This window comes from Lipotes vexillifer, unplaced genomic scaffold (assembly GCF_000442215.2).
Source record: "Lipotes vexillifer unplaced genomic scaffold, Lipotes_vexillifer_v1.1 scaffold525, whole genome shotgun sequence".
Lineage (NCBI taxonomy): Eukaryota > Metazoa > Chordata > Mammalia > Artiodactyla > Lipotidae > Lipotes > Lipotes vexillifer.
Window position 1 is genome coordinate 124,234 of NW_006786891.1, and position 15,055 is coordinate 139,288.

General features: G+C 37.0%; 1 protein-coding gene across 3 annotated transcripts in view; it reads left to right on the plus strand.

The window, feature by feature from the left end:
* TUT4 (terminal uridylyl transferase 4) overlaps window positions 1–12,891 on the plus strand; it is a 120,072-nt gene extending 107,181 nt beyond the window's left edge. Inside the window, exons 25-30 of one of the 3 annotated variants that reach the window (XM_007459605.1) lie at window positions 1,248–1,363; window positions 2,308–2,516; window positions 3,134–3,234; window positions 6,354–6,801; window positions 10,583–10,741; window positions 12,154–12,891. In XM_007459605.1, coding sequence (XP_007459667.1) covers window positions 1,248–1,363; window positions 2,308–2,516; window positions 3,134–3,234; window positions 6,354–6,801; window positions 10,583–10,741; window positions 12,154–12,221 — 1,101 coding nt within the window. In that variant the 3' untranslated portion in view covers window positions 12,222–12,891. Of the gene's footprint in view, window positions 1–1,247; window positions 1,364–2,292; window positions 2,517–3,133; window positions 3,235–6,353; window positions 6,802–10,582; window positions 10,742–12,153 lie in introns of all 3 variants that reach the window. The other 2 variants (XM_007459606.1, XM_007459607.1) reach the window with 2 other exon arrangements.
* Window positions 12,892–15,055: the final 2,164 nt, after the last annotated feature.

Here is a 15,055-nt window from a genome sequence, read left to right on the forward strand (position 1 = left end):
CTTGTGTGGATATATGTTTTCATTTCTTTTGGATGTATAACAGTAGAATTGCTGGGTCATTTTGATAAGTTTATGTTTAACTTTCTGAGGAACTGTTTCCTAAAAGAGCTGTGCTATTTTATATTCCCACCAGCAATATATGAGGGTTGCAGTTTTTCCACATCCTCACAAATACTTGTTACTGTCTTTTTTCTTTTTCTTTTTTTTTTTTTTTGCGGTACGCGGGCCTCTCACTGTTGTGGCCTCTCCCGTTGCGGAGCACAGGCTCCAGACGCGCAGGCTCAGAGGCCGTGGCTCACGGGCCCAGTCGCTCCGCAGCACGTGGGATCTTCCCGGACCGGGGCGCGAACCTGTGTGCCCTGCATCGGCAGGCGGACTCTCAACCACTGCGCCACCAGGGAAGCCCTCTTTTTTCTTTTTTAATAGCCATCCCAGTCGGTGTGTTTCTTATTACTTTTATCCCTGACATTAGATAGATATAAAGAAGAAATCAAAGAGTGCTAAGTGGACATGTTCTCTTGCCATCCAAAGATATGGGTACTATCAGGAAAAACTAGTCTCTGTGATAGTGCAAAACTCAGGTAAACTTAGAAGCATAAGCAAGGTAGTAGGATAAAGCAAAAACGAGTCTGATTCTTCTAAGACTCAGGAAAATGATTTTATTCTTATTGGTTCTCTACAGTCTTTTTAGGTATATTCTACTTTATATAGTAAATGTTATATATTATTGAAATGTTGAATCCATATCCAATGATATTTTAAATAAACCAGAGGATTGATTTCTTTACATAGAGCTCTTGTAAAGAGAATGATTCCTTTCTGGAAGTAGGCTGACGGGGCAGAAAACATGAGCTTTGTAATCAGGCAGACTTAGCTTTAAATCCTTTATCTGCTACTTACCAGCGTTTTTCTGTGGGCAAACGACTTGAACTTTCTGAGCCTCAGTTTCCTCATCTATAAAATGAGCATGGAAATAATATCTACTTTCATTGAGGTATTACACAAAGATGCTACAGATGAATTAGAAAATAATGTGGCTGTGTAGTGGTTAGTACTGTTAGCAGCTGTGATATTGATGATGATAATTCTGAATCTTGTTTTCATATCATGGTTTTAGTTCAGTGAAATATTTGTTGATATTTATTTCCTTTTTCAAAAAATCACTTTTGCATCTTAGTCTCCTTTCCATTTGGATTCAAAAGTTTTTAGTGATTTTTTTTTCTAGTAAAGTTGTATTTTCTCCCTAGGAGTACTTCTTTGATTCCAGAGTACTAACAGATGGAGAACTGGCTCCCAATGATCGATGTTGCCGTGTGTGTGGAAAAATAGGCCACTACATGAAAGACTGCCCTAAAAGGAGAAGGTTGGCAAATGATTATGTATCAACATTGCAGGGAAAATAAATGTGAGACAAATTGAAGCTATGACTGTGTTCAGATATGTTTAAGTTGAGAAAGTTCAGGGCTTTCAGTTGAACCTTTAGGTCAATATATGTTTGAGTGGCATTTTGTGAAAGAGTGGGATTTATTTCTGGTACAGTGGTGTCTCATGATGTTTATTTGTTCATTTATTCATTAATTCACTCAGGTTTTTTTTTTTTTTAACTGAAGAAGCATTTATTAACACCTACTGTGTGCTGGAAACTGTGCTAGAATCCAAGGGGAAGAAAAGACCAAGATATGGGGTTCTTGCTGAGGACCTCACAGTTATGAAAACCAATAATTAAAATATAATTAATTGAATCTTTGAGGTATATGCTGTGAGATATGCCTATATAATATTTACCTTAAGGAATATACATCCTCTGTGCCCCCTGAAAATACATCTGTGAAATATACTTTACTACGTTCTATATACTATGTTAATAGGCCAGGATAATCCCTTCTTTAGTCAAGTCTTGCCTAATATAAAGAGCTTAGAACTTTTCAGACAGAGTAAACTCCTAGTTTCTGTCACTGCTCTTTGTTAAATTTAGAGAAGACACTTACCTTCTCTAAACCTCAAGTGTTTTCCTCTGTAAAATGGAGATAGTAAATACCAACCTCTAAGGATTGTTACAAGATTAAAATTTGATACTAAACATTAAAAATTGATATTGTATTATAAAACTACTAGAGTACCCAGTTTCTGCCATATGAGTAGGTGTGCTATAAATGTGAGAACGCTTGCCTTCAAAATGATGCATGAAATGATGGGCACATTAATCCCTTTATTGTGAGACTCTTGTATAGTTTAGTTTGTTCTGTAGTTCATTCAGTTTATAAGTCCCTAGCCCCACATTATTGGTATCAGCAGTTTACTGTTTAGACTAAAGAAGAAAGACAGTGAAGAAGAGAAGGAAGGGAATGAAGAGGAGAAAGACTCCCGAGACCTTCTTGACCCCCGAGACCTCCACGACACTCGAGACTTTAGAGACCCCAGAGACCTCAGATGTTTTATCTGTGGAGATGCAGGACATGTGCGAAGGGAGTGCCCAGAGGTCAAGCTGGCCCGTCAGAGGAATAGCAGTGTGGCAGGTAAATAGAAAAGGCCAAAAATAAGCCAAAAAGGTGGAAATAAAGTCATTTATGTTGGTGTCATTCTAAGGACCCTGATTATTCTCTATTCTAAACATAGCTGTATGATTTTGGACCTTAACAATCTATCAAAGAGAGAGAGATTTTGGGGGGAACATATAGGAGAAATTATATCTCTTCCCACTGCTTTTATGAGAGAGGGAGATCTGTTCCTGTTATGTATCACAAGGAATTTAATGAATTAGAAACCCAAATGAGAGTTTATTGAAAGAGAAAAACAAAATATAAGTGATGATTTCCAGTTATTCAGATTCTTATTGCAGGAGTTATTTTCTTAAATAAATATATTGTCTCCTTTAGAAAAGCAATATGACACTTGTTCTTGTTTCCAGAACCAGTGTATTTTTTTTAATGCTCTAAGGATTGAGAAATGGCTTAACAAACAAGAAAAAAAATGAGTTGTTAAAAGTCCTTCACTAACATAATCATAAGTTTAAAAGTCCAAGTTTATAAAATCTCAGATTTGAGACTGTTGTACTGAAGAAGAGAGTTTATTGATTGTCGTTTCTCTGTTATTTTCTTTATCTGTTGAATTTCTTTTTGATGTCTTCTCTTAGCTGCCCAACTCGTCCGCAATCTTGTAAATGCCCAACAGGTGGCAGGTTCAGCCCAACAACAAGGTGATCAGTCCATAAGGACTAGACAGTCCTCAGAATGTGTAAGTACTCTGCCTGTAGATGGGTTGGTCTTGGCAGGAAGATAGTACTAATTTTGGTAGGTGATAGGATCTTTCAGATTGGTAAATACAATCTTCCAGATTACACAGTGCTTTATAGAGGTGTCCTTGCTAGGCACATCAGCTAGAATGAGCATTACTTTTGGAGTAATGTAGATCTAGGTTTATATCTATGGGCAAGCTACCTAACTTCAGTGAACCTATTTCTTATTTGTAAAATAAGGTAACTACCAAATAAGGTTGTTGGTTGGATTAAAATGAGGTGATAGGGCTTCCCTGGTGGCGCAGTGGTTAAGAGTCCGCCTGCCGATGCATGGGACACGGGTTTGTGCCCCGGTCCGGGAAGATCCCACATGCCGCGGAGCTGCTAGGCCCATGAGCCATGGCCGCTGAGCCTGCGTGTCCGGAGCCTGTGCTCCGCAACGGGAGAGGCCACAGCAGTGAGAGGCCCGCGTACCGCAAAAAAAAAAAAAAAAATTGGCTGATAACTTTGATGTTTTAGCTTTTGAATAATGGAAGAATATGAGTACCATTAATTAAAAATAGACCCCAAAATTGAGATGTATTAAGGGTTTAGTACTGTTAGGGCAATACATGCATGGCACTTCACTTGCTTGAAATTTGGTGTGTCTTCTCATCGCTGATATGGATACCTAGTGAAATATATCCTGTGAAAGATGGAGTATTTAATTAGAGTTCAGATTCACAGGTCTATTAACTTTGCTGAGTTGCTCTAACCTTTGTCTAAATCTGTATTCACCTTGCACTTCTTAAATTAATAGTTAAATACTAACTGAATGCTTACTCTAAATCTGACACTATGCTTTTAGTGCTTCACACGTATTATCACATTTAATCCTTTGAATGGACATGTGAAGTGGTAGGTATTGGTATGATCAAATTTTACAAATTGGGAAGCTGAGAATAAGAAAAATTAAAAGATTCAAACCCAGGTCTGTGTAGCTTCAAAGTTGTTATCTGTTAAAACATGCTAAATCTGATGTGATCTGTATTTTAGAAAAAATCCTTAGAGAATTTGAAGAGCAGCAGTAGGGCTTGTCTTGGAAAAACATTTAGGAGCCCACTAACCCTACCTCAAACATTTGAATATGTACTGCTATGGGCCTGACAGTTTCATAAAAGTTATATAATAATAATTATATTAACTAATATTTATTGAGTGCTGTGTGCTGTATATGCATTCATTCTTCCTGTTTCTTATTAAAAATATTTTTTAAATGTTGAAAAATTATAGAAAATAATAAACATCCATGCACTACCACCAGGTTTTAACAGTTCTTAATGCTTTGTTGTTTTTGGTTTATTAAAATATTACCCACAGTTAACAACCCCTATGCATTCCTCTTGGATGCTGTTCCCATCTTAAAACCTTCCTACCATCCCTTCCTTGCTACTAAAATGTATCTTCTATTCTGAATTTGGTGTTTATATTTTTGACATATATTGTTGTAGTTAATCTTCATAAAAACCTCTGATGTAGATTCTATTATTATTTATACCTTACGGGTGAAGAAGCTGAGATTTAAGTTTCTTGCATGAGGTCAATGGACACTTGGAACCAGAACTTGTATCCTTAGGTTCTGTCTCCAAAACCTGTGCTCTAATGACTTTCCTGTGGTGCCCCTAACTTACATCTTCTGCTTCTAGCACTCACTTTTTTCTCACCTGAGATTTGGGTAAGAGTCTGACTAATGAACATTGCTATTTGGAGGTCTCACAAAGCACTGCAGCTTCAACATGTCTAGAATGTAGCTTATATTTCTTTCCAACTCCCCAGGTTTGCCTCTTCCTCCTGTGTTCTCCATCTCATTGAATTATCCCGCTATCTATCTAGTTTCCTGAACTACTGCTCCTCCCTCAGCCTCCACATCCAGTCAGTCACAAGGTCCTGTTGTTTCTATCTGTAAAAAATAGCTTACAACCATTTGCTTCCCTAGCCTAGGCAACCATTTCAGATTCCAATTACTTTTTTTTAAAAGGACATGTATTTTTGTACCTATAACCTTTAATTATGTTGTTCCTTCTAACTGAATCTTCCCTTTTCCTTATCTCTACCCTTTTATCAGACTGTTTTCTATTTATCTTGAGTCTCAGCTTAAAGGTCACTTCCTTCAGGAAGATTTCCACTTTCCTTCATCTTATCTTCCCTCCTTCTCCCAAAGTGGGTTTAGGTGTTCCTGCTCTGGGATTTCATTGTATATTATACAGTGTTTATCATAATAATTATTATACTGTATTGTGATTGCTTGTGTAATCTTTATCTGTTCCTCCTCTTTTCCCCCATTGACTTTAAGCTTTATGAGGGCATACATGTTAGTATTATATTTTTAATACCTAGAACAATGCCCAGTACATAATTTTTAAAATTTTTTTTTCTTTTTTATAAAATTACTTTTTTTATTTATTTAGTTTTTGGCTGTGTTGGGTCTTCATTGCTGCAGGCAGGCTTTCTCTATTTGCGGCAAGCCGGGGCCACTCTTCGTTGTGGTGCTCCGGCTTCTCATTGCGGTAGCTTCTCTTGTTGTGGAGCATGGGCTCTAGGTGCGTGGGTTTCAGTAGTTGTGGCACACGGGCTCAGTAGTTGTGGCTCATGGGCTTAGTTGCTCCGTGGCATATGGGATTTTCCCGGACCAGGGCTCTAACCCAAGTCCCCTGCATTGGCAGGTAGATTCTTAACCACTGCACCACCAGGGAAGTCCCCCCAATACTTAATTGACACTCAGTAAATGCTTGTTGAGGAGCTGAATGAAAGTGACTCTGAGATATTTAGATGTAAATTTCTAGTTAAAATTGGAATTGTGGGTTCTACATGATGGGTATGATGTCTGGGCTCTCTTCTTTGGGCAGTAAAAAGGTTTATGAGATAAAACCTCTGTGAGAGAGGGTTTGAGAACTTTGGGAAAAACTCTGCCTTCATATAAAATGAAGTTCTGTTATTATTTGTTACTATGTATATCATAGAGTTCTATTTATAATATTCTAGTAAAATAACTCCATAGTTTTATATTTTGATAATCTCTGCTTTTATAAAATTAAGATGTTTGTAAATTAATTTTAAAATGTTTTTTTTTTCTCTGCAGTCTGATTCACCATCTTATTCTCCTCAGCCCCAGCCATTTCCACAGAACTCTTCCCAATCCACTACCATTACCCAGCCTCCATCTCAGCCAGGATCCCAACCCAAGCTTGGCCCACCTCAGCAGGGGGCCCAGCCCCCCCATCAGGTCCAGATGCCTATGTATAACTTTCCTCAGTCACCACCAGCTCAGTATTCTCCCATGCACAATATGGGATTGTTGCCAATGCACCCCCTCCAGATCCCTGCCCCATCCTGGCCTATTCACGGTCCAGTGATCCATTCTGCACCAGGCAGTGCCCCCAGCAGTATTGGCCTGAACGATCCCAGCATCATCTTTGCACAGCCTGCTGCCAGACCTGTGGCAATCCCTAGCTCCTCTCATGATGGACACTGGCCTCGTACTGTGGCTCCAAATTCCCTGGTGAACAATGGTACAGTGGGAAATTCGGGTAACCCTTCCTTTTCTTCTTTTGTATGTGTCTGTCTGTAGAAAGGTTGGATGATTGGTATTATTGATTGAACCTGGGAAATAAATGTGAGTAAAAAGATGGCAAGCAGTATTTGTGCAGGGGCAGTATAACATTAGATAAAGGTAAAGAGTATAGGCTGTGGATTCAGACTGCCTGGATATGAATCCTGGCTCTGCCATTTATTACGTGGCATTGGGCAGTTGCGTAATCTATTTGTGCGTTGTCATCTATAAAATAGGTGAATTAATAGCACCTAACTCACAGGGATGTTGTGAATATTAAATGAGGTAATAAACATAAATTTTAGTTATTATTTTGTTATTATTTTAAATTTTCGCTGCAGTCTTGCTTGGTGTAGGTGTTATTAGCATTCATTTTACAGTTGAGGAAATTAAAGGGTTAAGTAACTATCATCCTATCATAATCATAGTAGATCCAAGATTTAAACCAGTTTCTTTCTTCAAAACCTGTAATCTTTGCCCTAGACCCTTAAGTATCTTTTAGTAAGGAGCAATTTTTTTGTTTGTTTGTTTTGTTTTTTGGTTTTTGTTTTTTTTTTTTTGCGGTATGTGGGCCTCTCACTGTTGTGGCCTCTTGCGCAGGCTTAGCGGCCATGGCTCATGGGCCCAGCTGCTCCGCGGCATGTGGGATCTTCCCGGACCGGGGCACAAACCCGTGTCCCCTGCATCAGCAGGCGGACTCTCAACCACTGCGCCACTAGGGAAGCCCATAAATTAACCTTTTTTGTTTGTTTGTTTTATTTTTAATATTTATTTACTTATCTGGCTACGTGAGGTCTTAGTTGTAGCATGCGGGCTCTTTTAGTTGCGGCATGCGGGATCTAGTTCCCTGACCAGGGATCGAACCTGGCCCCCCTGCATTGGGAGCGTGGAGTCTTAACCACTGGACCACAAGGGAAGTCCCCTTATAGTAAGGAGCAATTTTTTAAAAAGAAAAAGATTAGTAGCACTTTGTAGCTTAAGAAAGAATCGTTTTTTTTTTTTTTAACTGATATCTAAGTAATACATATTCTTTGTAGAGCATTTGAAAAAGGAAAAGAAAATCATATGTAATCTCAATTCCTAGACAGAACTGCTCAGAAATATTTTGGTGTATTACCATCCAGTCATTTTTTTATCTTTACATATTTAAAAATAGTTGATAAATTCCATTCATCTAGTTTTATATGTAGATTTTTTTCTTACTAGGGAAAATTTGAAATGTACACAAAAGGAGAGGTTAAAGTATAATGATCCCCCCCATTACCCAGATTTAACAGTTATCAGTATTTTCTATTTACTCTTTGTGATTCTTCTGTAATTTTTTTCTGTGATTCTTTTCCTTATTAACTGCTTGGTTATCCTGAAATATTGTTTGTATAGGAAATGCAGACTAAAAGCTTGATTCTTTCCCTTTATCAATTTTCAAAATAATTTTAGTGATAATTTTAAGCAAATATATATTATTCCTTAAAGCGCTCAGACCTCTTTGGAATAATACAGATAATATATTTTGCTGAGCAGAAATTCCAGAATGTGGGAACTCATTTAAATTCCAGGAACAAAGGATATATGTCATACATGGCCATTCTAATGTGGCCTCTGCTTCTCTCATTCAACAAATATTTATTGTGTGCATGCCACGATATGCATCTTCATAGTCACTGAGTTATATAACCATGAAGACAGACCCTGTGCTTTGCCTTTTGACATAGCGACTCAGTTTTAACTCCTTCTTCTCTCTACCTCCTTGATCTCTGTTTCAGCGTTAGTGAACTAACTAATTAACATCCTACAAACACACCGTACTCTTACCCCTGATTGTTTACCTAAGTTGTTCCCTCTGCCTGGAATATACTCTCCATTAACTCTCCTGCTCACTCTCACCTCCTTCTCCTTTGCTCCAAAGCTTGGCTAACTTACTCATCCTCTGTTTTAAAATTTAGATCACTTTCTTCAGGAAGTCTTTAATTCCTGTTGATCCTGTCTTCCAGTTGTATTAGGTATCATTTCTCTCCTTCATGTTTCCTTAATATCCATATTATAACACTTATCTTCCTGTGTTGAAATCGCCTGTCTACTTGTCTGCATAATGCATTAGACTGAACTTTTAGAGGTTATGAATTGTTTCTTGCCTGTCATTGTCTCCCAGGTGTCCAGTATAGTGCCTGATGTAAGGTAGATACATTATTTGTATAATGTATTATTATTATGTAATAAAGTGTTACACAGCAAATATTTATTATTTGTTGGATGGGTGCGCAACTCCTAGTTAATATTACAGTTAAAGTTAACATTATGTTAAAAATGGAGAGACCAGATGGGGATATATTAAAATGATACTAGTGGTTGTATTAGAGTAGGAGGTTGTATGAGTAGTTTTTACCCCATTTTTCAGATTATCTTTAATGATAATTTTTCAGACTACCTTTAATTGTATTATGAAAATACTTGGTTGCGAAAAATGGCCAAGAGAGATTGAAGGATATTCTAAAAGATACCCTTTTATGTTAAAACATTTCTCAATTGGTCAGGACCTCAATACTGTATACCCAGTCTTATTTTTTGTAAACTCTGAGCTCTGCAGCTTTAGCTCTTAGTTGTAACTTGGCTTTATGAACTTGCAGTGAACCAGCTGCTTTGTTTACCAGGTTACCTCCCGAGAAGACTGAGCTCGGTAGGAGTGTGGCTAGGAGTGTGGTTTCAGTTTTCTTGCTCCCTACTCCTCCCTATCCTGTACCTCCTAACTTGCTGCTAGGAAGTTTAGTGAATAAGGACAGTGTCTTTTAGATTATTTCCTGCCACATTGTGATCCTGAATGAGAAAAGCCACCAAAAATGATCCAGAAGATTCAGGGTTTACTGTGCTTTGAAAGACGTACTTAAAGATAGATCTTAAAGTGAAGTAGATTGGGGGGAGTGGTTTGCCATAGAAAGAATAGGACTCATATTTTTTGAGTTCCTACTTAATATGACAGAATTTGTGCAGGCCACTTTATTTTTGTTATCTTATTTAATCCTCATAACAACCTGGGGTTCATAATTAAACCTTAGTAATTTTTGTAACTGGTATTTGAACTTAGACCTATTTGGCTCCAATGCCCAAGTTTTCAGCTATTTCACGACAATGCCTCAGCTTCTAATAGGATCTCCTTCCAGGCCAAGATATAATTGATTCTGGTATTGTTGGCATTGTCTTTAGGATAAAATGTTAAGCTCCTTAGTGATGTACTAAGGTTCTTTGAAATATAGATCCTACCTACCTGTCCAGCCTTTTCTCTTACCGCTGCCTTCCTTTACCTCTGTCTCTGTATTGCCAGTCGTTTTGCAGCTTCCCAAACTTGCTGTATTTTCCGGCTTCCTGGCTTTTGAACACACTATTCCTTCTGTCTAAAATGTTCTCCTTGTCCCATTTTGCATAACTTGTTCCTTGTCCTTTAACACTCAATTTAGTCCATCATTTTAGGAAAACCTTCTCTGTCCTTGAACAATTGGGTTAGTCCTCTCTTGAGACACCTTCCACCGCTCTGTTTTAGCAATTACCACATATTATTGTGTATGTCTTCTTAAATGTTTCCTTTAGGAATAATTTGAGAACAATTACAGTGTTTTTATTCCTTAAAAATTTTTTTGGTATCCTCTGCATTTAGCATATTTCTTGGTCAGTGGTAGATACTCAATAAATCTTTGTGGAATGAAGGAATATTTGAATGAACAAAGTGATGTTTTAAAATATGTCTCTCCTTTATTGTTGAAATGCAGAGCCAGGATTTCCAGGACTAAATCCTCCAATTCCTTGGGAACATGCACCACGACCCCATTTCCCTCTTGTCCCAGCTTCGTGGCCTTATGGTTTGCATCAGAACTTCATGCATCAGGGAAATGCCAGATTTCAGCCCAACAAACCTTTCTATACTCAAGGTACCATTGCTTATGTATTTGTCACAGGCTGGGTGGGTTTTATTCTGGGACAAGGAGCCTTTGTAAAGGCCAGGATCTTGGAGTGAAAATTTATGAATTCAGTAAATATTTATTGAGAGAGCATACTGTGTGTCAGACTGCGCTAGGTGCTTATTGCTCAAGCAAGAATTAAATAAAACCCTTGCACTTAATGCATATTTTATTAGGAAAGCCAGACCTGTGAAATAGACAAGAATAGGAGCTTAGAGGAATCAGTTAACTTTGCCCTAGCAGAGACAGCAGAATATAGACACCAGGGATCAAATTGCACAAGATTTTGACATTCAAACTAGATCTTGAAAGAGATATGGGATTTTTCTCCTAGAGATCATGTAGAGATTAGAGAGGAGGAGTGTTCTTAGCTGAGGCCATAATACGTGCAAAGTCACTAGTTTTGCCTCAGTGAAAACTTTTTTCACTGAAAAAAGTGATCCATATTACACTGAACTTTTTTCACTGAAACTTTTTTCCTATAGGGAAAAAAGAGAAAAGAGAAAATAATAGGACTAGATGAGGTAAATGGGAAAATGTATAGGTGATGAGGCTAGAGGAAGTAGGCTGAGGTCATATTATGAAGGAGTTTGGACTTAGTAAGTGGTGGGGATCAGTAGAAGTTTTTGAGTTGAGTAGTGACAGTCAAATTTGTTTAGTGAAACTAAGACTTGAATGACATTAGAATTGATTATATTCTCTTGGTACTAATGTACCAATAATAGCTTTGATCTAAGTAATGAATAGCATTTTATCTAACCTACTTGCCTCAGCAGTATCTCAGTTCAAATAGGGAATGTCTGAATCTGGCCTTCAGCACTTGGTTAACTTAGGAGTTAAGAAAACTAGAGTCAGAGTTAATACAGTTAAACTAGGAGTTCAAGAAAGTAAAGAAAGGAACTCTGGGAATGTTGACTAAATAAAATAACTTCTCAGGGGAAGCCCCTGGTATGATTATCAGGCTTGATACACTTAAGCCTTCATAAACTATCCATTGTACTTGGTGGGGCATTGCTGTATCATAGAATGGCAGAACCTTAACTATGGCTGGTTTATTCTGAGCAAAGAACTAGGGCTGAGGGAAATTACTATTGGTCATACAAGCCCTTTTGGGGGAGGAGGAGAGTCTGAAGTTCTTCCCTGGTGGATTTTTTTCCCCTTAATTCCTCCCCTCCATCTCTCTTGTCTCCTCTGTTTTCTTTCACATACCCACATTTTCCTTCCCTCCTCCTCCTTCTCCCCCCACTTAATGTTTTGACATGCTTCATCTCCTCTTTACTATATAAATAGAAAAAAAGAGAACTAGCTACAGTTAATTCTAAGAGGTTGTCAGATAAACAGGCACAAGCCTTTCAGTTTCCTGTCTGTGTTGTGTCCAACAGACAGATGTGCCACCCGTCGGTGTAGAGAGCGTTGTCCCCACCCACCAAGAGGAAACGTGTCGGAGTAATGCGAGTCCATTTTCTTTCAGCTGCTCTACCGATGCACAGCAACCAGCCAATCCTGCTGTCTCAAGGGTATCCGTACCTCAATGTCAGTTACATTCAGCAGAAAAAGTGACATTTAATGGAAAGCAAAACAAATCAGGTCCTGATTTAAAATTTTAACACGTTTAGATAGCTTATTTAAATTCTAAGACTGTTTTTAAAGACTGTATTATTTGTATATAAATATGAACTATAGTTTTTACTAGTATCACCGAATTGAGTGATACAAATTTCATCTATTTTATTACCCTATTTTTAAGGGAATTTTATGTTTTGTTTAACCTTGATGAATTGTATAAAGAGAGAATTTAAAAATTACATTCTTTATTTTCTATTAGCTGTATTCATACTTTGATTGCTTCAGACTTTATATATATTGTTCTTAAGAATTAGGAAAGACTTTCATGTGTTTTAAATTTGTCTTCTATTCTTTACAGAACCTTGTAGTGCCAAAAACTTTTTAAAAGGTAAAAAAAAATAATAATAAAATAAAACTTCAACATGAAGATTTAGAATTTTTTTCTTTTACATTCTTGTATATTGAAAATATTCCAACTTGAACAGAAATTTGCTTTTGTCTGTATTTGAAGTAATTCTATTTTAAGTTAATAAATCTTTTTGACAAGAGTCAAATTTTGTTAATTCATCTGGTTGTTTAGATGATAGGAATATAATGTAACAATTCAGAGATTTGTTTTACTCTCATTGAATAGAGTATTCTAAATCACAGACTTAGTTTTAGAAAAAGATCTAAGAATCTTTTCATGTTATTTTATTGGATCTTCACAACACCCATATGAGGTTGATAGAAGCAGATGCTATCTCATTTTATCATTGGGAAAACTGAGGTGCAAAACAAAATGAATTCTAAAGTTAGCACAGTTATGTGTTGGAAATAGAATTGAATCAGATCTTTTGAAGTAGAGTTTAATGGAGGGAAGGTAATTCTTATTTACTGAGGAACTAACATGTGCCAGACTATCCATTCTGAGTCCTGTACTACTGCCTGGAAGGTATACTTGTGAGGATGGTGTTTACCAATAATGCCTTGTGATCAGTGATTATAGTTGGATTTCAGACTTGTGTTGTTGGTGGGAGATTTTGTAGCTGTTTTTGGTACTACACATTGAGGTGAGGTCATCTTGTCTAAACAACTCAGATATTTGCCAGGGATTTTAGACCAAATCATGCTATAGATTTATTTGGAAATCTGCAGAATAAGTAAATACAAATGTCTTTTAAGAACAGTATGTTATGTTATCTTTGTTCTGCTTCCTCAGATATGCATTCCTTAAATATGAGAGCACTTGGGCTTTTGCCATATTTTCCAAAATGGAAGGAAGATGCTTGAAATCTGTTGCAGGAGGTTGAAGGCTTTCCTGTGGTGTTTATAGCCCTGGAAAGGCATTTATTAAATGTTAAGATCAAGTGTGTTTACTGTTAGTTTTTCATATTAAAGCTTCAGCATCCCATGGTGATCATTTTGTAATGTAGAGAAATATTGAATCACTATGCTGTGCACCTGGAACTAACACAGTGTTGTTGATCAATTATACTTCAATTAAAAAAAAAAAAAGCTTCAGTGAGCATCCCATGGAATCCTACTAAGTGGTGGAGTTCAGCTTATTTTTTTTGTTAATGAGATAACCTGGCCCAACATATACTTTTCTGTTAAACTGTTTCTTGGAGAATTCAAGATTTTCTTTTAAAGTCAGTGTTCTAAGTATTTCATCTCCTTTCAGGTCTTAGAGAATAGGGTATTCATTTTACTGTTCTACTTTTGTATATATTTGAAATATTCATTAAAAAGAAAACAATCTGGGAATTCCCTGGTGGTCCAGTGGTTGGGACTCTGCGCTCTCACTGCCGAGGGCCTGGGTTCGATCCCTGGTCGGGGAACTAAAATCCCACCAAGCCATGTGGTGTGGCCAAAAACAAAACAAAACAAAACAATCTGACAATCTGCAGCAAGAGACTGCCCCCAGTTCAGTCTTCCTTCCCAAAGGAAGGCAGTATACCACCTGGCAAAAGGTATTTATGGGGCAATAAACCCCAGTAACCTAGGTTTTATTTGTATAACAGTGTTCTATATATATATAGTAATTTGTAGCATCTCATTTATTCCTCCTTCAGTAATTGCCAGTGTTCAGTAACTGCAAAACTGTTCCAAGTTGAAAAATAGAAAACTCTTAGTTTGTATTGATAATTTATGCAGTAGTAGCTGAGTTTAATAAGTTTACAAATTTTTCATATAAATTACAAACTTAAGTTTTTGATTATGAATTCAAATTAATTGTAGATCAATTTGAAAAGTATAAAATTATCAATCTTCTGCAGAGAACACACACACTTAAGATCACATTGCTTTGAGATGTTTTGTATAATGTTTAATCACTTGGAGAGATTAATATTTTCCCTTGCTATTAAAGATTATTTAAAAATATGAATATTAATGATATACTATGTAATTTACTAATTCAGTTCCCTACAGATGGACATTTTTGCTATTTCCAGTTCTTCTCTACATAAAAATATATGTAAAATGATGATAGGATAAGGCTGTTTTTGTGTGTATTTGATTATAGTCATCCCTCAGAATCCACAGAGAATTGGTTCCAGGATCTGTGGCAGATACGAAAATCTATGGATGCTCAAATACCATAGTTGGCCCTCCATATCCATGGTTCCACATCTGCAGATTCAGCCAACTTTGGATCATGTAGGATAGTAATATTTATTGGAAAAAACCCTGCATACAAGTGGACTCATGCAGTTCAAACCTTCATTATTCAAGGGT